A 26,642-nucleotide genomic window follows, 5' to 3' on the forward strand; every position below is an offset into this window, starting at 1 on the left:
TCTCTAGTACTATGAATAAATCATAACTTTTGGATTGTTTTGCCAGCCGCAGTCACACTTCTGCAAGTCTGTCATCTTGTCCTGAACTTTATTTGACAATTCCTAGCCGTCTGTTTTCCACTTTCCCACGGTGTCTGCATTTTTCTTTGTTTGTGCCACCATGATCACACCAGACGGGACCTTATCTTGTCATGGTGGCGTCTGTCTGGCTTGTAGACACATTGTTATGAATACAGTAACTAAAGCACGAGATATAATCTTTTATTCCCCCAGTCCAAAGTTCTTCTTCTAGAGTAGACTGTCTCATGTGGGTAAACGGCTTGCTGAGATTACCATTGATGATTGAAGCATTTTCTCATAGGTTAGTTTTTAAAAGCTGCCATTTGTATCACTTTGGTTAAAGCTTGCTATTGGGTTAACAAACTAATACTTTTTGAGTATTTTGCGTTGAAAGAGGTTGGATTTTTTGACAGCTTTATAAATCACTGGGCAACTTATAATGCTTTGGATAGATTTTTTTTTAAGCTTCATATTTTTATATTTGTATTTTTGCTTTTTGTTGTTTTTTTTCCTTTTTAATTTTACTGAAAAACAAACCAAGAATCACTCATTCATGACAAATAACAGCAATCACCTTGTACTTTACAGATCTAAAACAAACCTCTTTCTCAATAAGTAAATATGTCTACTGTTAAAAACACACTGCTCAAAAAAATAAAGGGAAAACTCAAATAACACATCCTAGATCTGAATGAATGAAATATTTTCATTGAATACTTTGTTCTGTACAAAGTTGAATGTGCTGACAACAAAATCACACAACAGTCTTCAATGGAAATCAATTTTATTAACCAATGGAGGCCTGGATTTGGAGTCACACACAAAATTAAAGTGGAAAAACACACTACAGGCTGATCCAACTTTGATGTAATGTCCTAAAAACAAGTCAAAATGAGGTTCAGTATTGTGTGTGGTCTCCATGTGCCTGTATGACCTCCCTACAATACCTGGACATACTCCTGATGAGACGGTGGATGGTCTCCTGAGGGATCTCCTCCCAGACCTGGACTAAAGCATCCGCCAACTCCTGGACTGTCTGTGGTGCAACGTGACGTTGGTGGATGGAGCGAGACATTATGTCCCAGATGTGCTCAATCGGATTCAGGTCTGGAGAACGGGTGGGCCAGTCCATAGCTTCAATGTCTTCATCTTGCAGGAACTGCTGACACATTCCAGCCACATGAGGTCTAGCATTGTCCTGCATTAAGAGGAACCCAGGGCCAACCGCACCAGCATATGGTCTCACAAGGGGTCTGAGGATCTCATCTCGGTACCTAATGGCAGTCAGGCTACCTCTGGCGAGCACATGGAGGGACGTGCAGCCCTCCAAAGAAATGCCACCCCACACCATTACTGACCCACTGCCAAACCGGTCATGCTGAAGGATGTTGCAGGCAGCAGATCACTCTCCACGGTGTCTCCAGACTCTGTCACGTCTGTCACATGTGCTCAGTGTGAACCTGCTTTCATCTGTGAAGAGCACAGGGCGCCAGTGGCGAATTTGCCAATCCTGGTGTTCTCTGGCAAATGCCCAGCGTCCCGCACCGTGTTGGGCTGTGAGCACAACCCCCATTTGTGGACGTCGGGCCCTCATACCATCCTCATGGAGTCTGTTTTTAACCGTTTGTGCAGACACATGCACATTTGTGGTCTGCTGGAGGTCATTTTGCAGAGCTCTGGCAGTGCTCCTCCTGTTCCTCCTTCCACAAAGGTGGAGGTAGCGGTCCTGCTGCTGGGTTGTTGCCCTCCTACGGCCTCCTCCACGTCTCCTGGTGTACTGGCCTGTCTCCTGGTAGCACCTCCAGGCTCTGGACACTACGCTGACAGATACAGCAAACCTTCTTGCCACAGCTCGCATTGATGTGCCATCCTGGATGAGCTGCACTACCTGAGCCACTAGTGTGGGTTGTAGAGTCCGTCTCATGCTACCACGAGTGTGAAAGCACCACCAACATTCAAAAGTGACCAAAACATCAGCCAGAAAGCATAGGTACTGAGAAGTGGTCTGTGGTCCCCACCTGCAGAACCACTCCTTTATTGAGTGTCTTGCTAATCGCCAAAGATTTCCCCCTGTTGTCTTTTCCATTTGCACAACATCATGTGAAACTGATTGTCAATCAGTGTTTCTTCCTAAGTGGACAGTTTCATTTCACAGAAGTTTGATTTACTTGGAGTTATATTGTGTTGTTTAAGTGTTTCCTTTATTTTTTTGAGCAGTGTGTTTCCTGACCTTAACAAGTTGAAATCATGACCCAACTTAAGAGCCGTCTGTTGACACAGGGGGAAGTATTACGATGCTTCTTTAAGAATGTTGTTCAACACAAAGTGTGGTAAGACATGTTTGTTTCCATTCAGATGTGTCCAAAATGTGGAACAAGTTCAGAAAAAACAGGATGAAGAACAAATACTGGTAGATGAAGCAAGGAGTCAGATAATTGCAATAACTAAAACTGAAAGTTGTATGCCTTGGGAATAAGAAATGTAGAACAAAAGAAAAGTAAAATGAAAGTAATCAGAGGAACCAAACAAGGAAATTAGTAAAAGAAGTGGTTTGTACAGTTAGAAAAAACACCCAGAAGATTGCAATAATAGATTAAATATTAATAGAAATATCAATGGGACAGTGGGCTGAGGAGAAGCAGGTAATTTCTTTGGATAATTAGATGTGTTTTGATTATTTATTGAACAGGAGAGAAAAGAAAAGGGTGCCAAACGTCCAAACTGTGAAGCTGTAGTTTTATATAAATTGACTTTGCTCAGATCAAAAAATATTCCTCAACATACCCTGAAGTTGGATTACATTTGCTCTTAAAAGTTGGACTTTCAAGCTCCGACTCCAAAAAATCAGCAGGAATTGGTCTTGAATTTAGAAATCTGACTGGGAAAACCTCCAAAATCTTAACTAGGTAAAGGTTATGTGCTCAAATGTCCTTAATGTAATAATAACAGCTGGAAAATAGCTAGAAATTTGAGTGGAAAAGTATGAAGTGATAAAACTGAGAATTTGCAGGAACCCTGAATACGTCTGCTGTTTTTAAAATCCAGTGAAATAATAATAACCAGGGAGTAATTCTTTATGAGCGGCTGGTGTTGCTGGTAGTAGTTTGATTAGCACAACTGTTGGGACCTCCTGCCGGCTTTCCGGCATACAACTGACACACGGTCGGGATCCGAGTTCTGACTTCTGAGCTCAGTGGAACGCAGCATGAAACACACCTAAACGTGAGCGTTGCTATCTTCAGTTATGGGATGTGTTGTTTCTCCTGACTGCATCCTTATTCATGAACTATTCTGTTTTGATTTTTGGCAGGCCTGCATTGCTCAAGGAACTTTGTAAATAATCCCACTGAGTCCTCCACTTAGCTCCATACATTTTCTTCTTTTGTTCCCACCATCTCCTCCTTCACTGTCACTCATCACTGGTGACACCTCGCAGCCCCCCATGGGAAAGCCTCCCATGTCGTGACCCGTGGCTTACAAGATCACCTCTCTGTCCGTGCCTAAGACTCATCTTACTTCTAAGCTGACATTCCTCTGTCTTTATCTTCATCCCTCTTTCCCTCCTGCCATTTTCCTCCACCCTTTCTCACCCACTCTTTACCAAGAGACAGCCGTTTAAAGACACAATAATAAGTGAAACCAGTGTATTGTAAAACCAATTAACCTTTACATCCCCCCCCACCACCAAGGCCCAGGACCTGAATGTGATTGAAGAGGTGATCCGCATGATGTTGGAGATCATCAACTCTTGCCTCTGCAACTCCCTGCACCACAATCCCAACCTGGTGTACTCGCTGCTTTACAAGAGGGAGCTCTTCGAGCAGTTCAGGTCCCACCCATCCTTCCAGGACATTATGCAGAACCTCGACACGGTGAGTTAGTCAAAATCAACGTTGTCTGATTAAAATTATTATATGAAGTGCCTTGAAATTGTATTTAATAAGATTTTGCCACGTTACAATCACAAATATCCATGTATTTTACTGGGAATTCCAACACATAGTTCCACATAACTGTGAAGTGAAAGGAAATGTAATTAGTGTCCATGTTCAGCCTCCTTTACTCTGATTCCCAGAATAAAATCTATTGCAGCCAATTACCTCCAGAAGTCACCTAATTAGCTAATAGAGTCCACCGGTGTGCAAATAACTCTTAGGATAAATCCAGCTGTTCTATGAAGGCATCAGAGGTTCGTTGGGGAAAACAGCAGCATTAACATCAATAAACACAGCAGGGATAAAGTTGCTGACAGGTTTAAAGCAGGGTCAGGTTTTAAAACGGTAATGTCTCACAAAGCTCTGTTCAGTTCATTATCTGAAAAAGGAAAGCTTGTGGCACAACTAAAATGCCAGTAAAATACATTATATTACTGTGACAAAGTGCAAAAAAGTTCAATAGGCATGAAGATGTTTAAAAGGCACAGCAGATGAAGGCTGCAGATTTTTCTTAAGTGTCCTAAGCTTCACAAAGCCTCTATGAACTGAAACATGTGTAAACTGCATGGGTAACATGGATCCTATGGCATATAAACCCTTGTTAAACTCACTGAATTAATCAGTTCTTGTGTGTTGCGAGGTTTTGCCTCTAAAAATGATTAAGAGTGTGCGTAAATCAGGGATAAGACCATAAACTAGAGCAGTGTCCCATATCTGTGGCAGCCATCTAGGCAAGGAAGGTAAGCTTTGCTCTATCTGCATGTGGTTGCTGCATGCATCACTCTGGGGTTTGCTGGTATCCATAAGTATGAGGGAGGCATGCCTGCTAGGAACCCTTGGTTCAGACCACTTCCCTCAGGCTGTTCTCTGAAGCTTTCCTCGTGCTTGCAAATTCATGTGTGCTAGCATGAGATCCAGGATGAGGGGCTGCTTCTTTGCTATTCTAAACTAAGCTCATATGAGAGGCCTTCAAAGTTAATGAAAGATTAGTATTAGATTGAAACACACACACCACACCCATCCTGCTTACACGCTGTAGTGCTGTTGAATTTTATAGAACAACTGTTGAGCATGATTAGAGAAAATGGTTGCCTGTGGGTGTATTTTCTTTTTATTTTTTGCTGTTGGGGACAAAGAACAGGCATTAAAAAGAATGAGTAATTCAGAGGATTTTTATTTTTATTTTCATAATGTTCCTAGGGGGGCATCCAGCACACCAGTAGAAACAAAACATACTTTCCTCGATTTCCTGCTTGAGTGTAAACCCAAAGGGCATCAAATAATTTAAGCTCTGCGAAAGGGCTTCCTTGTAGAGTGATTAAGAAATGCTGAAATCCTGTGTTAAATTTTAAATCAGCTCCCACTTAAAACCCTGCTTCGCATTTTACCTTTTAACCTTTTATTTATGACTGTTTCCAGCTACTCTTGTTTATAATCTAGTGCCAGATACATCCCATCGTAGCCCCTCTGTAGCTCTGCACAGTATGGAAACATTTTCAATAGAATTTTCTATTGCTGTTAACTCTTACACAAATGTTATGATTCTTTTGAAAGAAGTTATTTTTATTTTTATTTTTTTTTATTATTTATTTCAGACAATGATTTCGGTAAATAAATCAATTTCAGAAATGCTTATAACAAATGAACAAATATCCAAATACCATACAAAAAAGTGTTTGGTAAACATTAAATTAAATTTCCAGTTCCAAATAAATTAAATTAACTTAAACACAAATAGCAACCAGTAAAATAAACATAAAATAAACATATTCCAACAAGCAAACTTGTCAGTATATTTAACCTGAGATCTGACATTGATTATTAATTAATATAAATTGTCTGAAAAGGGGTAGGAAGAAGTCAAACTTATTTTTAATACCCCTTCTCCCTCTAATTGCACTTAAATTAACTGAGTAACCTTCCTAATTAACATCTATGTTTTTGATCCAGAATTCACAAACCAAAAACTAATAAATAAATATATATACACAATTATCTATATATATACATATACACACATATACACATATATATATCTACACATATATACATACATACACATACATACATGCATATATACACATGCGTAAATACCCACACGCATACATACACACATACATACATATACACATGTACACATACAGACAAACATGTACCTCCACATATGTACATGTAACTGCACACATGCATACCTACACTCACAGAAACACACCACACATTCACATTCTTGTATATCGGCACTTAGAGACCCCCCCCCAAATCATCAGAGCCACAATCCAACACCACAGCTCCACCACCACCAGCTCCCCCCACCAATCCCAACCCCACACCCCATAGCGCAAGGTGGCAGACAAGATCCCCAGGACCCCCCTGAACTACCAAGCCGTCCACAAGAGTCCCCTGAACCCCGACCTGCCCCCCACCACCACGAGGCACAGAGCGAGGAGCAGCGAGAGAAGCCAGGCTGCAACAACTGCAGCGTCAGGCTGCAGCTACAGAGTACCAGAAGCAAAGAAGAGGGCCCCGCACCCCCATGCACCCCATGCAAACACACAGCAGAAACACAGACACGCACACACACACACACACATACATACCGTGCTCAGATGAGATACCATTCACCTCGCCTCTTCATCCCAATACATGTTGAAAAACATCAGTTTTAGTCTTTTTTTAAACAGACTCATGCTTGGACATTGCTTCAGCTCTTTTTGGAGTTTATTCCAGACCTTCACACCACTGACTGAAATGCACATTCTCTTCATGGTGGTTCGAACCCTCAAGGTTCTGAAATTGAGATTTTCCCTATAGTCATAACCCCCCACTCTATCAGTGAACAGCTTTTGAATATTTTCTGGTAGTTGTTTATTTCTAGCTTTATACATCAGCTGAGCTGTTTGAAATTCTACCAGATCTGGGAGTTTGAGGAGGCGGGACTCTATAAATAGTATGTTAGTATGGTCGTGGAATCCTGCCTTATGAACCATTCTGATGGCCCTTTTTTGTAATGTGCATAACGGTCGCAGTGAGGTTTAGAAAATGTTATCTAAAAAACAGCTAATTAAAACACAAGCTAGAAAGGGGATTTTAACTCGTTAAACATGTTAACATGTTACCAGCTGTGACCAGCTACACCAAGAAAATCATCACCTTGTTTTTTTTTTTGTTTTTTGTTTTTAATCAACAAAAGCAGGGCTGAATTTAAGACTAAGGCCTTCTTTACCACGGCCCTGTTTACATGACAATGATCCATTGAAAATGGGATTTTCTTTCGCTTCTGTTAACAACTTCACAACGTTTTAACCCCAAGTTGCTTTAAATCAAGATTAAAAACTTATTTGTTTAGAGTGGCCTTTGACTGTGCCATTTAGGCACAGTTAGATTAGTTGCGTTTTCAGTCCAATTTTCCTTTAATTTTCTTGTCAATTATTCTATTCTCTTTATTTAATTTTATTTTACTTTTTTAAATTACCTCTGTTGTTTGATTTTATCATTTGATTTTTTTCTCTGTGTCTGTATCTGTGTTTATTGGCTTTGTGATTGTATTGTAATTGTATGTACAGCGCTTTGAGTTTCTCGTTGCTGAAAAGCGCTATATAAATAAACTTACCTTACCATACCTTACCTTTAACTACAATTTCTGTGCACACGGCGCTAGCAGAAAGATAAAATTGTTGCAATTCCCACGCCTCACCACTAGTTGGCGGTATGTTCTTTGAAACCCTATAACATGCGCAAACACTTCCTGCTTAGAAAACGGAGAGAATCAGCACTTTATTGGAGGACGGTCGTTAGATTCTAAAGAATCAGCACCACAAGTATTGTTATCTTTGTCTTCTGTTGCTGCCATTTTCAGAAAAAAAAATGTGCACCGTTGTCATGTAAACGAACAGTAGAAACGCGACTAAACTTTTCGGTTCCCTTTTCTAAGGAGGAAGTGTTTGCGCATGTTGAATTTCAAAGAACAAACTGTCTACTAGTGGCGTGGCGGGAGAATTACATCATTTTCACGTCTACTGTTGCTATGTGAAAGGAGATTGTAATTAAAACGAAATGTAAATGTGTTAACAGAAACGGGAAAAATCCTGTTTTCAATGGATCATTGTCGCATAAACAGGGCCTCGGAGACAATTACGTCCCTGATACAAAAGATTAGGCATGTACAAATACAGTCACTTTCTAATATTACATTAAAAAAGACCATGTATTGTTGAAATCCGAAGGGTTCAAGCTTTTTAATGTGAGGATGCCGAACAGTAATTACTGGTTGAATATTACCAGCAATTAGTTCTAGTCATCTCGTAGTTTATACTTCTTATGAACCCCACAGTTCATGTTTTCTGTTAACTTTAAATTACCTGGCAAGAGGTCTGCAAACACACCATTCAAACCCAGCCGCTCATGATCATTATCACGGTGTTTTACAGACTTTGTATTTAAATACGTGAATAAAATCTGTCGACCATAGTGTGTATGCCAAACTAAGGGACGCGCAGACCTCTGTTTCCAACCTCTCCACAGAGAACAAGAGAGTAGTGCTGTTAACACAGCCTGTTTTTAAGAGAACATAACCCCTAAAGTCAGAAGATTGTATGGCATTTGTGTTCTCAGATACAGAATAAAGAGGTCGCAGGATTGTTGATCGTTTTGCGTTTGAATGGAGCAGATACGTTCCTACTGTGGCTGCTAGGCGTATTTGTGGTTATCGTTCCTGCTAAGATCCGTTGTTAAAACAGGTTTTGATTCAGTTTCAGAGTTTAACTGCTAAGAAATTGTCATGAATTATGTGTTTTGCTGTATTGGTCCTGAAGGACCGGCTCAGAGTCAGTCTTCATAAATGGACACCTTAACTGTTACATGATTTGTTTTATTTATTTTTTCGTTAAACTGATTATGTAAATTGTTTCATCTGTCTGGTAAAAAGTAGCATTACCGTTTTAGTCGTGGGTCACTTTAAGGTCATATATGTCACTGTTTCAGTAAGTCAGACCTACAAGAAAGCGGAAGTACACACACACTATATGACTAGAGCTATACATGCAGGATTGGCTACTTCATCAAATGAGGTACCCTGAATGGGTTCAGATTTCTCTCTACAACATGACACACCGTAGAGACAATTTATAGGCCGGTGTCCAGGCGGTGTGATAAATGAGTCCTAAAGGCTTCTCAATCAGGAAAACACAATAAACAACATTTAATTCAATTGTGTTTACAGAGTTGGCATGGAAAATATTGACAAGAAAGATCAGAGTATTAGTCACTGAACAGTGCTTCCATGAAGATATTTTAATGCCTCGATTTTTAGAAACATCTTGATTTTAATTATAAAAACAAATAATTTCTCATAGTAAGACCTTCGAATTCTCACTGTTACGTTTTCTTTTCCAAAACATTCAAATTTGCTTTAACAATGAGACATTGCAGCAGTTTGCTTAATGCTTTGTATGTGTCAACGTTGACTTTGGGCTTTATGAGTTTCTTAGAGTATGATGACTTTGATAAAAAGCACCAGGATTTCACATTATCACAGAGCCTACACAAAAATGTAAAACATAATTGTATAACATAATCTAATGACTTTTATTTGAAACAGAAAAGACACTTATTCATACTGCTGCCTAAGTAATATATTGCTTTATGTGTTACTTTGATTTTACTTATTAATAAATCTTGTTGCTGTTCTGCTTTTTGTAGAGTAACATTGAGAGGACAACAAGTTGATGTTAAAAAGTTAGTCAATCAGTCAGCTGCTTTACAGACGAGATGCTTGCCTACTGTAGTTTTGAAACAGCTTTACATTAATTAGAGTGCTGGGTGGTGCTGCTTTAGTTTGACTTTTCATGTTTATTTGCAGCTAGAAAATTGTCCAAGCAGCTGATTTTGGTTTTCTTGTAAGCATGGGAAAGGTATATTTACCTTTTTTCAGACAGCTGACCAGCAGTGCGCTTTAACATATGTGGATTAGGGACAGTGCTGCACTGTTCTATGCTACATACAATTATAGAAAACTCCAATTACTTTTTGGCATCTCATCAATATAACTGTAACATTTTCGTTCATACCATTCGTACAGTTTAGATATTTTGGAAACCATAACTTGCCTCCTCACAATGTCCCCCCCCCCACGCCTCATCCAGTATGTGTTTAAGTTTCTGATTGTCTGTCTCCTGTTGTGTCAACTTTAGGTGATAGGATTCTTCAGCCAGCGTCTGGAGCAGGCTGGAAGTGACCTGTCAGTAGAGAGGGTTCAGGAGGTCATCATGAAAGGAGCCCAGGCCCTGCCTAAAGACAGACTGAAGGTAAGATAACAGATAGGGCAGCAGAACACAGAGGCGATTGTTAATGAAGGCTGTCTACAGATAAAAGAAACAGTACATGTGTAATGTAAACAGGCTGTAGACCGTGAGGTTCTGCTTCTTGCATTGTTGCAGGGTTATTGAAGGCAAGCTAATGAGTCTGTCTGCATGGATGAATGGGGAGAAGTCTTGAATGTGGATGTGGATGTGGATGTGGATGTGGAAGGGTTCAAGGAACAGATAAAAACAGCTACTGAGACCTGAGACAAAAGGCCAGAGCCCAGTTCTCATCAGCATTAATGCATATCTCCCTTCCATCTCTGCTGGCCTGCTACATGTGAACATGTAATGACATTTCAAGGATATGGGATGGGGGAGCTCTGAGGCACTTTGTCATGGACACATAAGATTGTAGGGAGAGGGGCGGGAGGGGACATAAATCTGCCACCGTGCCTCGTTACCCTGCACTCCTGGCGGGTTCGCTAACCCCTCCCCTCCCAAAGCTCCTCCATTAATCAGTGAGGGAATATGTAACCAGGGGTCTCCACACGGCACTCCCACCAGCACAGAGGATTTTAATTGCATGTTTCATCATGTGTTTCATGTTCTATACTTGGCGGCGGGCTGCAAGGCATTTGTCTCACTCGCCGATGCTGAAGAGGGATGGTGCATTGCCATGAGTTGATGTGCGTTCCCTGTCTCATTCCCAGTCAGCATTAATGCTGCAATCAACCATAAATCCATAGAATAATACATGTGTATAACCCTGCTATGTCCTTCAACCAGAGTGGTGCACATGTATCACACTCATGCACCCGCTGAAATGTACTTGTATGTGATTCATGCTGCCATTTTTTTATTTTTTATTTTTTTGCTATGTCAATGACTGCTATGTGCATGACTGCGAAAGAGCAAATGTGTTGGTGAGTTTCACATTGACTTTCCAACAATCTGAAAGCTTTCCAGATCCACTGGGTGACGTGAAGCGAAAGAAATATCTTGGCAATGTCTCCTCTGGGAGAAGTCCATGCCGTCTGATGGTACCATCACTCAAACAAACAGCTGTCTCTCCTCTTCTGCCTTCCTTCATCCTATGAGCTCATCCTGCTGTTGAGCCCATAATCTAAAAAAATCCATATGTTAAATGAATGTTGTGTGAAATGGTCAATGAGTCGATAATTACTCAGAAAAAGGAGAATTGGTGACTCAATCAGTCGAGCCTTCAAGGAGTGGGCTGGGAAGAAATGAGAGGGGAACACTTGGTATTCTCCAAAGACAACAAATTGAGCCAGAGCATGTTATTCATCTTGGTTGATCAATCACAAGTGAAGTTAGTCTATTTAGTAGTAATTGCTTCCGATGAGGAGGTGCTGTGGCTGGTATGTTTTTGTTTCTTCATTTAGACGAGAGCCAGATTTGAAGAATGAATTCCAGAGTTTATCTGTTCGTACACAAAATTGTTGAAACCTAAAGTTGATTAACAATGCAATGTTTTTTTTGGTTTTTATGTGCTCTCTGTCCACATCTGGCTGTTCCTCTAAAAAGAAGTTTAGAAATTCTTATAATTTATATTTTGTTTTCCAGAGTTGGGTCATGTTCATCCAACTTGATTTTAAATCATGGTTCATATTATTTGAATTAGTACTAATTCTTATCAAGCTCCCTCTGGCTGATAAAGATTTTTGTTTTTATTTTAGGTCTGAGCTGCCAAATCTATTTTTGACCAATTATGATATTACATTTTTCTTATAGGACCATTACACAGAAAAGCTTGAGGCTCTTTCATTGATAGTAGTTTTGGCTAACACTGAAAATGAAGGAGCTACAAAATTATCCCCATTTATGGAGCAAGGCACAAGTGAAGGACGATCACAGATCCATCCACCCCCCGCCCCCCAGACATCCTTCTTCCTTGCACACTGGCCAGCTTATTGTTGGGGATCCCAAGGTCTTCCAAGACCAGAGAGGATATAGGGTCCCTTAGGGGAGTTCTGGTTCTGCCCATGGGTCTCCTCCCACCAGAACGTATCTATAAAATTTCCACAAGGAGATGCCCAGAAGAAGCTACCGCGTGTCGATATGAATCAGGTAATCTTGGCGTCAATAGTTTCAATTGTGGGGTCTAAAATGGAGTCACTGATGCCGAATGGTAAGTCTTTCCACTGCATCAGGATTAAAGCATGTCTTCTAACCATAAACATCTGATCCTTTCAAAGCGTTTACACTGTGAAGCTGTATTATAATCCCTTTAGTGTCAGAAGAAATTCCTGATTTTCAGATATTTAATAAACAAAGCCCGAGAGACTTGTCCCAAAGGAACATTAACCATGGAGCAGCTCAGCGCTTCATTTCTAAAACTCCGTTAATAATCAACAGGGATTGTGGTTGTTTTTATTTGTGCGTCAGAACATAACTTAAAACCATTCAATTTTACTTTCACTTAAGGATTTACTCCCTCCTTCACCACAGACCGCTGTAACCAGATGTTCATTATTTAAAACCGTTTACAGCTAAAATTATCAGGTCTCCTTAACAACAATCTATTTTAGGGCTTTTTACTCATCTTTACTAAGGGTGCCAGTAATTGTAGGGATTTTAAAACTAAAAACAAAGCCTGGGCCAGTATGATATTATTGCACAATAACGTTGGGGGGTACAAATACCATGGTTTCATGGTGTCGCAGAGGGTTAAAGCAAAGATGTAAACCACTTTTATTCAAAACAAAACGGCAACAAGCTGTTCAAGCTGGTGCTAAAAGATTTATACCATTGATTATAACATTTGTTTGTTGTTATTTTAATTTTATATATACACTCAAGCAAAAATATACAATAAGCTACATTTAGGTGGAAAAGCAAGTTAGCCTTGTTTAAGCCAGTTGAGAGGCAGTGCATATCTGCTGGTGGGGCAGGTTCAGCGCTGTGTTATGACTGAAAGTTTTAAAGTACTTTTTGAAACCTTGTTATAGCTTAAAACCAGGAATCAGCCCTTGTGTAGAGTAGACAGTGACATTTCAACTGTGACAGGTTAGATTGGTTTCTCTGGAAACTATTTGTCAAGCAGAGCTGACAGCTGTCAAGTTTCCCATTTCTTTCAGACTTTACACACCAAACAGATCCCTGTTATTTTAAGCAGCAAAGATCACTGTTGACACTACAGTACAAAGGGCCGTTTCCTTTGAAGGAATTAAAAGCATTTAGACAAAAAACACTGAGATGTAAATTATACTCCAGCTGAGACGAGTTAAAGAAGGTGTAAATACCCCTAAGATGAGGGTCGTTGTCTTGTCACTCAGATGTCTCTGACCCTCTCTGTCTTTGTGTGTGTGTGTGTGTGTGTGTGTGTGTGTGTGTGTGTGTGTGTGTGTGTGTGTGTGTGTGTTGTCTCGGGGTGTGTGGTGCTCGCAGGCAGGGCTTCAGGAATGTGTTGTTTAGCCTGTCCAGCTGAAATCCCCTTTATTGAGCAGCAATAGCCTACAGACTCTCTGACTCCTCGTGGTGGGCGGTGGATGGAGGGGGTGAGGCAGCAGGATTACCAGCTGTCCCTCAGGTACCTGGTTCCTTAAAGGCCTGATGGCTGCTCACCACCTCTTTCCCACACTGCCAGTATATGTGTAGATATTTCAGATGTAGACTGTCTGTTATTGAACTATTCATCAATACTAACCTGCCCAGAGTCCGGACCCTTCAGATGGTTGACATTTCTCTTCATAACCAAGCAGTAATTTAGTTAGTTTTGTCCTTTTAAATGATGACTAGGAGGGATTTATAAAAGACAAGCAAGTTCATTTGAAATATAACCTTTGCATATAGGTTTATTTGTGTGCTCTGGGCTCATATTTGCTGCGTAGCGGCATTCTTCTCTGTCTGGCGGAGATCTGGCAGCACAGCAGTCTGCAGAGGAGGAAAGGGAACACAGAGTCCCAAGTGGAGATATGAGGCTAGCCAGTCAGTCTGTGTTCAGGGGCGAGGGCCTGACCCGCCAGGACCTATACCTAACTGATCTGTTCTCAGGCCAAGCGGGTCCAGACAACAAACTGGAGGGGAGGGGATAAAAAGCGAAGGCAGCTGAGAACCACAGCAGCTACAATATGTACAGAGGAAATCCCTACAGAGACCGAATGAGAAACAGATAATATTAATGGTGGGGACGCTGTACTGCTGTACCTGTTCTCCTCTGTCAGACAAGTCTAAAGCCTAGAAGGGATGTTTTTGCTGTGATATCTAACGTTTCCTATTGCACAAAATCCCCCGCTGTATCTGTCCGATATAGATGTAGGAGGAAAAACAGTGGCCACTGTGACTCAGGGATTATTTGCTCTTTTTATGTATTTGGTGTCTAGAAGAGGTGCTTGCATGTGTCTGGTTCTTTTTCCAATAAAACGTGACTTGGGAAACAATCATTTGAGGAAAATATGTTTGATTAAGAGCACCATTATCATCTTTTTCTACTTTTTAATCTCTTGTGAGCTTCTGCACCTTTATTTGCACCCCTGCATAATATCACAGTGAAGAAATGTTGCAGATGCTGAGATTTGGACATATTTAACTTTTTTTCCTGCTTGTTTGTTACAGTTTTAATAGTTTCTCTGAGTAAAGGAATGGGTCATACAGTAAAATGATCCATACCCCTGGTGGATTTACATTCAAAATGATTTAGATTCAACCAAGACGTTTGTTTCTGATAGGGAACAAGGCAGGCCTCTCTGAAAAGATGAAGAAACAATGTAAAAGAGTAACAGTTGAAAAAATAACTATCATTTTAAGAATAAATGTCACAAATTATTTAGTGCCTTTTTTTAGTGATCTATGGAGAAAAACTTTATTTGCATTACAGCAATCAAGACTTATAATTGCAGAGCGGCATTTTGCATGTGTTCACTTGTATTTTGTCCATTTATCTTTGGTGATGCGCTCCAAATCTCCTTGTCATCACCCCTAATCTTTTGCTCCCTCCACTGATTCTGTCAGGTTCAGGACTCTGGTTGGGTCGCTCCAGAACATTAACATTACTTCCAGTCAGAAAAAACGTGCTGGTCATTTAGCTGCTGCCTGTAGCTTTAGAGAACCTTTTTACCGAACAGACTTCAAGAACCAGAAAGAACATAACCTTCTCTCTGTTTCTTCACATTACTAAAAAAAAAAAAGTTAAACTGCATATAGTAGCTTTGATATATAATCTAGGCCATAACAACCAAGAAGGGGGCAACAATGCATGCATTATTCAACAAGGGATCCTGGATGGAGTCGATAATAAACTCAAAGAAGTTGTTGCTTGTTTCCAGTTTTTCATAATATCCTGCAGAGCTGGTCTGGCTTGACTTCTGGTCAACGGCAACACTTCAGTTTCTTTATCATGTTGTGTCCAAGACAGTTAAACAATAAAAACATGAAATGAAATAGTCTTTTCCACTATCACCTCTAGCTCCTCTGTTGTACTGTAATTTATGACTGTGGATAAGTGACAGCTAAACTGATCTCAATGACCAGGGGCAGCTTCACCATACCAAAAATACGAGAGGTTTAAAGCATTCACCAAAGGTCCAGAAAGGATCAATAGCCTATTTTCTGTTCTGTCTTGGAAAGGTTTTGTTTAATTTACAGAATAAATTGTAGACATCCATCACTGATTCTGTGCCTGAGCATTTATAATCATCTGTGCCCACAAAACTGATCTATATTAGAAATTGTATAGTTTTTTTCTGCGTTCCTTTGCAGTTTTAGCAGCATTTGATCTTTTTCTTTGCTTTATATGTTAAAGTGAATGTTATTACCGTTCATAACCATGCATCTTAGCACTAATCTTGAGAAAGAAGGACTTGATTTGATGACTTAGTGAAAAGCCATATAAATAAGTATTACTAGTTGAGGAAAAATAAACTCTTATGTTTTCTTAGTTGAGCTGCTTTCATATCCTGCATCATATCCTGTTTTGTACCAATATCCAACAAATTCACCCGAGGTAACTTTGACTTCAGGCTCATCTGGACATTTGACCATTTGTTGTTATGTTGTTTCTTTTTTATTTCTGCCGAGCAGAATGTGGTATAACACTTTTTGTATTTTAAATCACAGTTAAAGAAAATACTTTAGTTAAAACTCTTCAGCATGTTTGCTATAAACAGCAACTTACTGTCCTTTGTACATCGCTTAAAATGGCGTCAGTAAATCCGAACACATAGGCGGGGTAAATTACTGTACACTTGCTGAAATACTGTGTATGTTATTTTTTCAGTACAAATCCATCTATAAACTATAAACAGATTGTTTGAGGCTCTGAATTATACTGCTTGTTTATCACATCTCCTTTATTCAAATATTGAACTAGAACCATTTATCAATTGTCTCTACCCGCTAATCCACGCATGGTCACAAGGGGGCTGGTAGCTTTCTCCAGGGGTCTTTGGGCAAGAAGGTACACCCTGGACAGGTTGCCAGTCACGGGGCACCATAGAGACACACAGGACGTACACACACACGAACACACACCTTAGGGCAATTTAGAGTAACAATTGAATCTAACATTTGTGTTTTTGGACTGCGGGAGGAAGTCAGCATACCCAGGGAGAACATGCAAACTCCATGGAGAAAGATCCCACGAGTTTTGGACCCAGGACCTTCTTGCTGCTAGCAACAGTGCTAACAACATTCCCAGCATGCATCTCTAAACCAAAACCCTAAAGCTCGCCTTTGTAGTTATTGATACACACTGTAAATAATTTCTATTTATATTCATTCATTAATATAAATGAATGAATTTAAATAAAAATGATTTATATTCATTCATTTGTTCGTTTGTTCTTTTTTTGAAATTTAATATTGTATTTCTTCACTTAATTTACTCACATTGCTGTTACAGTACTGTTTAGTAAAAAAAGCAAAACATTGTCAAGAATAGTTTAATAAACTTAGCCCACAGTGGTACATTTTGATCATGTTTACCTAATGCTTTATTTAAGACATTACAATTTGAGGTTTGAATAACACAGTTATTACTAATATTGCATACGACTGGATTTAATGGATTAAATATACAGGTCAGTGTTTGAAAAATCAATAGAGCTAAAAAAAAAAAAGTGCTTTTATTATGCTAAAACACTTTTGTTTTTTAGACATTGTCTCAAAGTGACTGGAATGCACTCCACTCCACTTTCAGCATTGTGTAAAAGGTCTGTTATAACTTGGCCCCTATATACGCTTTGGTTATGACAGGTGAAGAATAGCATGTAGTTTCAACTAATATCAGACATGCTTTATAAAGCTGATTATTTTACTGTAGATTGTAGCGCGATATTTGCATATTCCCCTGAGCAAATTACATCTGTTAATGCTTCATGATGCACTGAAGTAATACCACACATTTTGACAGTATGTTGACATAGTCATGTTTGCTGATTAATGCTTTTATTATCTTAATTATCACATTAGTGTCACTGTTTAATATCAAAATATAATAATAATCAAACCCGGACATTAATCTCCTCGACAACCTTCTGTTATTGTATGGTTATTTATCTATGTAAAAAAAAAAAAAAAACTTCCAATTGAAAGAAAAAATTGAGGAATGTTTGTAATCCCCTATCTTAAACAGAGCTGGGGTTGAGTAATTGCCACCCTCAGTGTCATATGAACATTTGATGAGTTGGTAGACTGTGAGACGAGTCACCCACACACAAATACCAGGAGGATAGTACAGCTTCCGCATTGTGTCTGGCCACCACAATGGTCCTGGTGTGTGTGGTCTAGTTTCAGTAGCCTGGCATATGGCCTGTGACCCCAGAGCCCCTCTGTCTGTGTCATTATGATACTGATAGCGTGGCTGTGAATAGAGGCAGTCAGGACTCAATACAGCAGGCTGGGACCATCACATAAAGGCCACGGCGTCTGTCTTTCACCGCAGACTGATTACTGGACTGCGTGCGTGCACATACATGCATGTTTAGACAGGAGGATATAATGAGGTGCCCTTGTATTATTGATGCTCTCTGCTTCTGCTGCCTACCTGCTGTTAGGTGGGCAGGCAGATGCTTGGTGGGCTTTTCTTTTCTTCTGGCCGAGTTGGAAAAAGATCATACAGCATTTCATATGAGAACCTCTTTTTTTTTGTTAAACAGAATATTGTATGCAGCTCCTACTGTATTGTGATCATCAGTGTCTTGATTCAGTCTTTTACATCTTTAGTAAGAGAGTTTTCTTTATCTGAATGAAGCAAATGCTATGAAACATGTAAGGAACGGCTTCCTTTGACTGAAAGAAAACCCCTCAAAATATTAAATGTAGCTGTGGAATGTTGTTATTCAATTTAGGACCCCCTTCATCCTAACCCTAAGGCTTCCAGTAACTCCAAGACTGTCCAGTTTCACTGGATGGCAGCAAACTTTCAGAACCTCATTTAAGCATGGGGAAAGCATGACCATGGTGTGCTCCTAGACTTCGGCACAAAAGTTTATCCCTTCTGCTTGCGTGGCCATCTTATCTCAATGATCTTGGCAATCTGTGGAGATTTTCTAAAAAAAAAAAAAAAAAGGAAGTTTCTGTGTATCCACCATCAGTTTTTCTATTATTTTATATTTAAATGTTTTATTTTTTTTATTGTGAGAAACCAGTCGGCTACTGGTTGCCCTTTTTTCTGCTACACGAGCATCCTCCTCATTGCTTAATATCTTTTTGACATTGTGACAACTGCATTTTGTATTTGAACTGCAACCTGAAGAACTCAACCTGCCTAGGTATCCAAGCAACCAGTCTTTATGTGCATTTTGGAGTTGTGTGTTTTCGCCCACAGCTGGGAGGTTGTGGTGCTCATACCGATCTCATACAGATATCAGCCATTGTGCCGATGATTTCAGCTATCTGGAGCGCCCAGTCCACTTTGTTATGGGTCTGCCCCAATTGGGACTTGCCTAGAAAACCTCCACAGAGAGACCCCCATGAGGCCTCCTAATCAGATGCCCAAACCACCTCAACTGACTTCTTTCAATGCGTTGGATCAGTGGCCGTAGCCCAAGCTCCCCCTGTACACAGAGCTCCTCTTCTTATCTCTTAGCCTGAGTGCAGCCACCCTACAGACGAAGGATCATTTCAGCCACTTGTACATTGAGTTTTGTTCTTTGGGTCGTAATTTATATCTCATGGCCATAGGTGAGGGTCGAAACATAGATGGAATAGTAAATCAATCAAGACCTTTTTTGTATTGCTCTTTCTTCATCATGACAGATCAGAGCAGCACCTCATTACTACAGAAACATAACATCAACCTCATTAGAGAATGGACTCTGATCTACTGGTTTTCCACTAAAAAAAACAATTACCGGTACTTCATGTAGCACTCTTATAAATAATGAAAATAATGGTGACTGAGTTGAGTTGTTTGCTGCCACACTGTCAGAGATGAAAACTGAAAACATGCAGTCTCTTAGACAAATGTTTGTATATTTCAGCTTGAAGTATTATGCATTTTAATAAATTTTATTTTCTTCTTTGGTCTGTATAAACAGAAGTTTCCGGAGCTAAAGTTTAAGTACGTGGAGGAAGACCAGCCAGAGGACTTCTTCATCCCCTATGTTTGGTCGCTGGTCTTCAACTCGGGAGTTGGCCTCTACTGGAACCCGCATGGCATCGAGCTGTTCAGTATGGACTCCGGCTGAACAAGAAAAAGATTCAGTCTTCATGTCCGTTCAGAACAGATGAAAAGGACTGATGGTGTCTGTGTGTGTGTGTTTTTGGTGTGTGTGTTACCGTTTGTAGTACATGCACGCTGCTTTCAAAGTGCCTCGACCTTGTACATGACAGAGTTCCCTTTTATGCAGCACAACCTCGTATTTAATAACTGCTCTGCTTCGACGCTGTGAAGCCTCATCAGCGCTGGTTAACGGTGCTCACAGTAGCTTCCAAATGTTTCCCCATATCTTTCGGTAGTGAATGCTTGTTTAACAGCACATATACATTTTTATTTGACCAAGAAAATCAGATCTCTGGCAACTGGCGATGCCCTTTATGCTTCCAAAAACAGGTAATTGAGAAGAAAAATAGACAGTACCTACATGTTACACATTTCCACTGTACAACTTTAGATCCTTAAGTGTATTGTAATGTACTGAGATTTAAATATTAATGTCATAAATTTAGGTTTTACTTAGATTCCTCATGAGAACAGCAGCAATTTATAACTGGTTTGTTTGTGATGTTCCTGTTAGGTTCAAAACAGTCAGAAAAACATAATTTATTATAAAGTTTTAGATAAAATATGCAGTGTCCCTGGCTGTTTAAAATCCCTCATTCATATACAGTTTAATTAGAGCTTAATTTCAGTCCCTAGATAATATTAGCCTCCTGCATCACTGTGATTCATGTGATTTCATCGCTGCTTCCAGCCTGACTTCACTCAGTCTTTGTCATTTGCATCTTTCTGGATAGTTACCCAAGGCAAGTACTTAAACTAGGACAAAAAGGACATCTCTTGCCCTGTTGCTCATAGCTACAACTGTCTCTTAAATTTGTTACTTTATCTGCATGTTTATCTGGAGACTTAAGTTATTTATTTTCATGTATATTGTGTTTTATATGTTAAGAAGCATATTGAAGACGCCTGAATATAAATGGTAGCAGTAGCAAAATGAGAACTGCTAGTAAGACGAAAGGCAATAGAAACATGATTTTGGGAAATTTGCTTTTTTTATTATTGCAACATCAGCTGTCATTTTGTCAGTTTACTTTCAATAAATTTGTTAAATCTATGTGTTTGTCACAGTTTTTGTAAAACTAATTTTGCACCATTTACAGAGCAACTCTTGCTGTGTTTACATTGTCATTATTTAAATTAGATTTTTGCTTTTTTGTTACACTTAAATGTTACTTATCAAACATAATTGAAGTAAATACAAAAAGCTTGTTTTTAATTAATGGTTTCATTTATTGAAGGAAAAAAAACTGCCAATCTGGCCTCATGTGAAAACTAATTGCCCAAATTTAACTGACCACAACCACACCTGGTTACCGCCTAACCCATGCAATCAAGAAATCACGAGAAGCTGTCTAACAACATGAAGTAGGCATAAAGCCTCAATTTAAAGAAATTGATGAACAGATGAAAGACATCGGTCAGTCTGGAAATTTTCCCACAGTGATGTTAAAGACTTATTGCCAATTAACACTAGATAGCAGTACTTTCTGCCAAGGTTGGCAACACCAGTTATTAGGCTTAAGGTTCATTTACTTTTCTATATATTGCCAGATTGGTTTGGATAGCTTTTTCCCCCTTTTAATAAATGAAATCATTTTAAAATTGCATTTGGTAAAACTGATTTACACTTCTGGTCCCACTATATTCTATTTCATACAAAAACCTGCTTTTATTTTTCTTTGTCCATTTTTACCAGAGAACATGACTTTTTCCTTGTGTTAAGCAAGACAAAAGACACGCCAGCCTCAAATCCAGCAATAAGATTTTGAATCTTCCTCACATATTAACAGGCATGTGTTTTGATCACTGCTGCAGAGGTAGTAGAAAAATACAGACGGAAAGACGAGTTTGGAGGAAAAAAAGTTTACGACACAATGGCACCCACTGTGCCGCTGAAGCTCCCATTTCCCCAAGAGAATTGCGTGCCTTTTGGCTTTACTGTAATGGTTTACATGCCTGAAATTTTCCTGCTCTCAAGGAAAATATAATGGATGCCATCTGATGTAAAGAATGGCTTACAGTATTTTTAGCACTGGCCTGACAGTAGGGTAGGTTACAGTGACATTGGATGCTGAAGCGCCTTCTTTCTACGCTCCCACTCTCACCTGCTATATTAATGTAGCAGCAGATGGCTAAACCAAGGTGACATGGCTCTTTGTTTCTATATGGAGCAGGGGTCGACTGACTGCTCCTGTTTCAGGTAGCAGTGGGAAGATGGATGAAGCATGAGATTCTGGGATGGGTTGTATGTATTCTCCATGTCTACACCTTCTGAACTGTTCCCCTACCAGAGTAGCGTGACCCCAGAGGCAGAGGTCATACCTAGATCAGTTCTCTTCAGAGAGTTATCAAAAGTGGGGCACTTTAGAGACTGGTTTGCTAAAGTGCTGCTTGCCCCCTGTGACTTAGAGCTCATTAACTCTACTGATTGCCTCTGCAACACTGGGAGGTCGGTAAGTTCACCAGTTTTAGGATAAGATCAGACCAGAAGTCAACCTCGATCATAATATGAGAAATACTCAAAAAGATTTAAATGTGTAAGGAAATAAGTACGTAACCGTTCACAGTCCTGCAAATCTGGCCTGAAATGAAAACAGACTCCAGGGGTTGGACCATTAAAGGAACAGAAAGACGAGACAGACATACTGAGATGATCCTAATGTCTACAAGATACCAATTAACTTTGATGACAATAAATGGAATGACAAACCTCTGGTTAATTAACCTTTGGAAAGGCTTGTGCTGTACATTTAGTGCTCTACGTGTCCATACATTTCATTGATAGCACAGTTTGTAACCATTATAATATGCAAACAGCCACTGATTGTATGAAAACATACATACTAGCGACCAGAAGGCCAAATACAAACCAATCTTTCAAGCTCAACAGCTACCCAGATCCACTTAAGAATTTAAAGCGTTCTTCCTCTTTCTAATTGTTAATTCTTCATTTCTTCTCATGACATTTCATGTGTTTACCTGAAGATAGAAAAACAAAAGCAATAAACATATGCTGCGTTCAATGTACATCAGATGTCTTGGATGCAGATATGGTGTCACACCCAGCTTAATTGTTTTGGAAAGCAGGGGGATTTACTAGCTGTTGTGTTGGTGACCATGTCGAATACATTTAACAGTACAAGATGATATCGATGTATTTCTCCACATTTAATCACTGAATTGTTGTTCAAAATGGTAAAAATCAACTGGAAACCTTTTTTCTGGAAATCCAATATGTCTGCCATGCAAATTAAACTAAATAGCTCAAAGAAAAGACGTTTAATTGCACTTTCCGACTGTTTGCATCTCTTTAATTTAGCCACACATGCAGAAGTGTACAATCTCACGTAATGAAGAGTTGCAAGAGTACTAAAATGCTGAGAAGTACATAGTTATTAGCCTGTTAGATCATGCTAGTTACTAAGTCACAGAGTAGAAAAATGGGCAAATCTCATTGGTTTTCCAACATGCAACTCGAAAATTTTTAGGTAAACATCACTGCCAATTTCAAGTTTCATCTTAAAAGGTAAATGGAAAGCAGCAAGAAAAGAAGGACTTTCTCTGTTGATATTTCAGCTTCAGGGGACTTTCTGAACATGGCAACGCTAGATTAATTTGAGAAACTTCCTGGACACCAATGAACACAATAGTCAAAGTAATTTTGGAATTAAAACAGTGATTTTTAATATTTGTTGTTTGTTTTTACATGTATTAATTTTGAGTATGTTAACAAATTAATTAATATTTTTTAAAAACACTGATCTCATTATTTGATTCAAATATATTTTTAAGTTACCCAATAAAATTAAATGAATCTGGTATACAATGGGAATAATGTTTGTTTATTTTTCAGGTCTATTAGTAAAGGAGAAATGTGTGCGTTCTTAATAAACTCCCAAAGCATTCAGATGAACCAGCTGTAAGATTGTCTAACAGTCTTATCTAATTGTCTCGATCCAGCTAAAGACAAATTAAACTTCATTATCAATCTTAGATTTTGTCTCTCTTTCCTGGTAGGATAAAACAACAGCTTTCAGATAGATTTAAACCACACCATCAATTTAATAGTTTTCCAGTTTAGCTGATTTTTGAAAAAAATTATTATCAATATTGCCATATTTTCAAGCAAACATAAATTACCGTATTTACTGTGTTTTACTGTGGCTTTTGCCAGTACTGTAACTGAATCTTTCATAGAAAATAATCACAGTTAATTACAGCCTTTTGTTCAAATGTTATTTTTCCTTTTTTTATAGTATTTTGGTTTATTTATTAAATTTCTATGACTTGATGTTATTTTAAATTCACTTTGCAATGCATATATTTTTACACACTTATTTATTATTTTTGTTAACAAATACACTCTATTGCCAAACGTTTTGGGTCACTCAACCGAATCAATGAATTCTGGTCTTACAATCACTTCCATGGCTGCAGGTGTACAAAGTTTGGTGTAGGGAAACTTGACTGACCTGCACGGAGTCCTGACCTCAACCTTCTTCAACACCTTTGGGATGAAGTAGAACGGAAGCTGCAATTCAGGTTTTCTCATCTAACTTTGAACACCCTCCTAAACCTTGTGGAAGATGTTTATGTTCAAGTGTTCAAGTCACTATTGCTGGCAACGGTGGGTCCATCCACAAATTGGACCTTATATATTAAGAAAAGGAAGTCATCAAAGTTCATGTACATGTAAAAGTAGACAGACAAATACATTTGGATATACTTTCAGATCTCATAATGGTGAGGTATATTCAATTTCATTCGTATCTACTTTGAGGAGAGATACTTAGTATATGGGGGTTTGGTTGGATAACCTACCATAGAAATGGAAGTCAATATCTTCCTGATGCAAAATGTAAAAGCAAAGCAGAACATGTAAGCTTTTGTAAAATAGCTTTGATAATAAAACATGTAAACAGAGATAGCTGGGGTACACCCTGGACATGCTGATGGCCCACTTGAAATTTAATTTTAATTAAATTTTATTAGTGCATTTTCTAATGTTTTGTTTTTATAGCTGTGTTTCTGTTTCTGTTTTTCTGTTTCTTTTTAACGACTATATTTAATTAAATGTAGGTTTCCATACTACCAAGTTTGAATGTTTTTATTTTGCTAACCACTGTAGACATTGCTTCCTATAACATTTGAGATTTGAATAAAAGGTTTTTCCTTTTTCTCATATATAACTGTAGATTCCCCTCTGGAGTTGTTGACAAATGTCAGACACTTTCCAATGAAAAGAGGCACATTAAGCTTCTTATTTTTATTGTTTGTTTTTTTTGTGTTTTTTTTTTGCAGCACTAGCTGCCTTTATTTTCCATAAATTAGCAGACATGAAATGTGGTGGAGTAAGGGGAAAGACATGGAGCACAGGTCAAAGGGCCGGGACTCAAACCTATGACGGTCTGCGTCGAGGACTAAGGCCTCTGTGCAGGGGTCAGGTGCACTACTCATACGCCACCGCTGCGCCTCCACATTCAGCTTCTTGCCTTTAAACCCTGGATGCTTCCTTTTTTTTTTTTTATTATGTGCTGACATTTACCAGTGTGGCTGTTTTCTTGCTTATTCTTTACAAGTTATCAGATGTGAAAGACGTGAAAAAAAAACTCTTCTATCTTTTTAATTAAAGTTGTCTCTTTTCATTATTCTTATCTTAGTAGTAACCCGTTCCCTATAGAATGCCTGCATCCTATTTTGAGAACAGCGGTTCGTGCAGTAAAACATAATTGCACATGCATGACCTCCTGTATAGAAGCAGGGACTTCACCAGTATATTTGTAGTAAAGGCTAAGACTCCTATCTAGACTATTAATTGTCTCTTTTCCTGTGTAATGCTGTTTTACCCCACTGCATGTCTTCTCTAGAATTACCTCTGCAGTACAGTTTGATAGATGTAAAAAAGGCTTATTCAGGCATTCTAGAAATGTGTACTTTTTCCTTTTAAGAGTTAGATGAGGAGACTAGGATCACAATACATTTGTGCTGAATACAAAGTTGATGTCTGCTACAGCCTTACTTTGTGTTTGGGATCACTGATCGCACTTGTGTCCAAACTTGGGAAATCTAAAATACTACGGAGGTAAATATTGTTTTTGGATTATTCCAAACCAACCACTTAGCCCAATGCACCAGTACCACTGGCAGAAAAGTAGCCCCACAGCATGATGCTGGGACTGCCATGCTTGACATTGGAACAGGGTTCCTAGGGAAGAGCCCCACTTGGACTCCTCCAATCCTACATCTTGTTGTTGTGGCAAAGTAGCTCCATTTATGTCCTGTCAGAGTATTCTTTGGAAGACATTTGGCTTGTTTGTGCATAAAGCTGAAAATGTTGGGCAAGCATGAAAGGTTTTGAAGCAAGGGATTTCTTCTTGGTCAGCATCCTCTTGACTTGAACCCAGGATCACAGCCAGTGGCACTCCAGCATCTTCCATGTTTAATATTGATGGTCCCTGGGTTCTTTTTAAATTTAATCAACAGGACAATAATCCTACACAAAAATCAAAACAGATTTTGAAATGGATGAACTAATATGAAGGATCTTCCCCACAGCCCCAACCTCTGCCTTGTTTAAACTAAGTCAACTTTGCTTTAAAGGCTATAGGCTGTGCCAGGAAAACCAGCCAAATTAAGAGAACTCTACCAATTCTGCCCAGAAAGATA

General features: G+C 39.1%; 1 protein-coding gene across 4 annotated transcripts in view; it reads left to right on the plus strand.

The window, feature by feature from the left end:
• Positions 1–21,030, plus strand: part of dym (dymeclin) — a 71,256-nt gene extending 50,226 nt beyond the window's left edge. For all 4 annotated transcript variants that reach the window (XM_047372839.1, XM_047372838.1, XM_047372837.1 and 1 more), the window contains 3 exons: positions 3,750–3,932; positions 10,184–10,297; positions 19,792–21,030. In XM_047372839.1, coding sequence (XP_047228795.1) covers positions 3,750–3,932; positions 10,184–10,297; positions 19,792–19,941 — 447 coding nt within the window. In that variant the 3' untranslated portion in view covers positions 19,942–21,030. The remainder of the gene's footprint in view (positions 1–3,749; positions 3,933–10,183; positions 10,298–19,791) is intronic.
• Positions 21,031–26,642: the final 5,612 nt, after the last annotated feature.

The sequence above is a fragment of the Girardinichthys multiradiatus genome, chromosome 8 (genome assembly GCF_021462225.1).
Source record: "Girardinichthys multiradiatus isolate DD_20200921_A chromosome 8, DD_fGirMul_XY1, whole genome shotgun sequence".
Taxonomy (NCBI): domain Eukaryota; kingdom Metazoa; phylum Chordata; class Actinopteri; order Cyprinodontiformes; family Goodeidae; genus Girardinichthys; species Girardinichthys multiradiatus.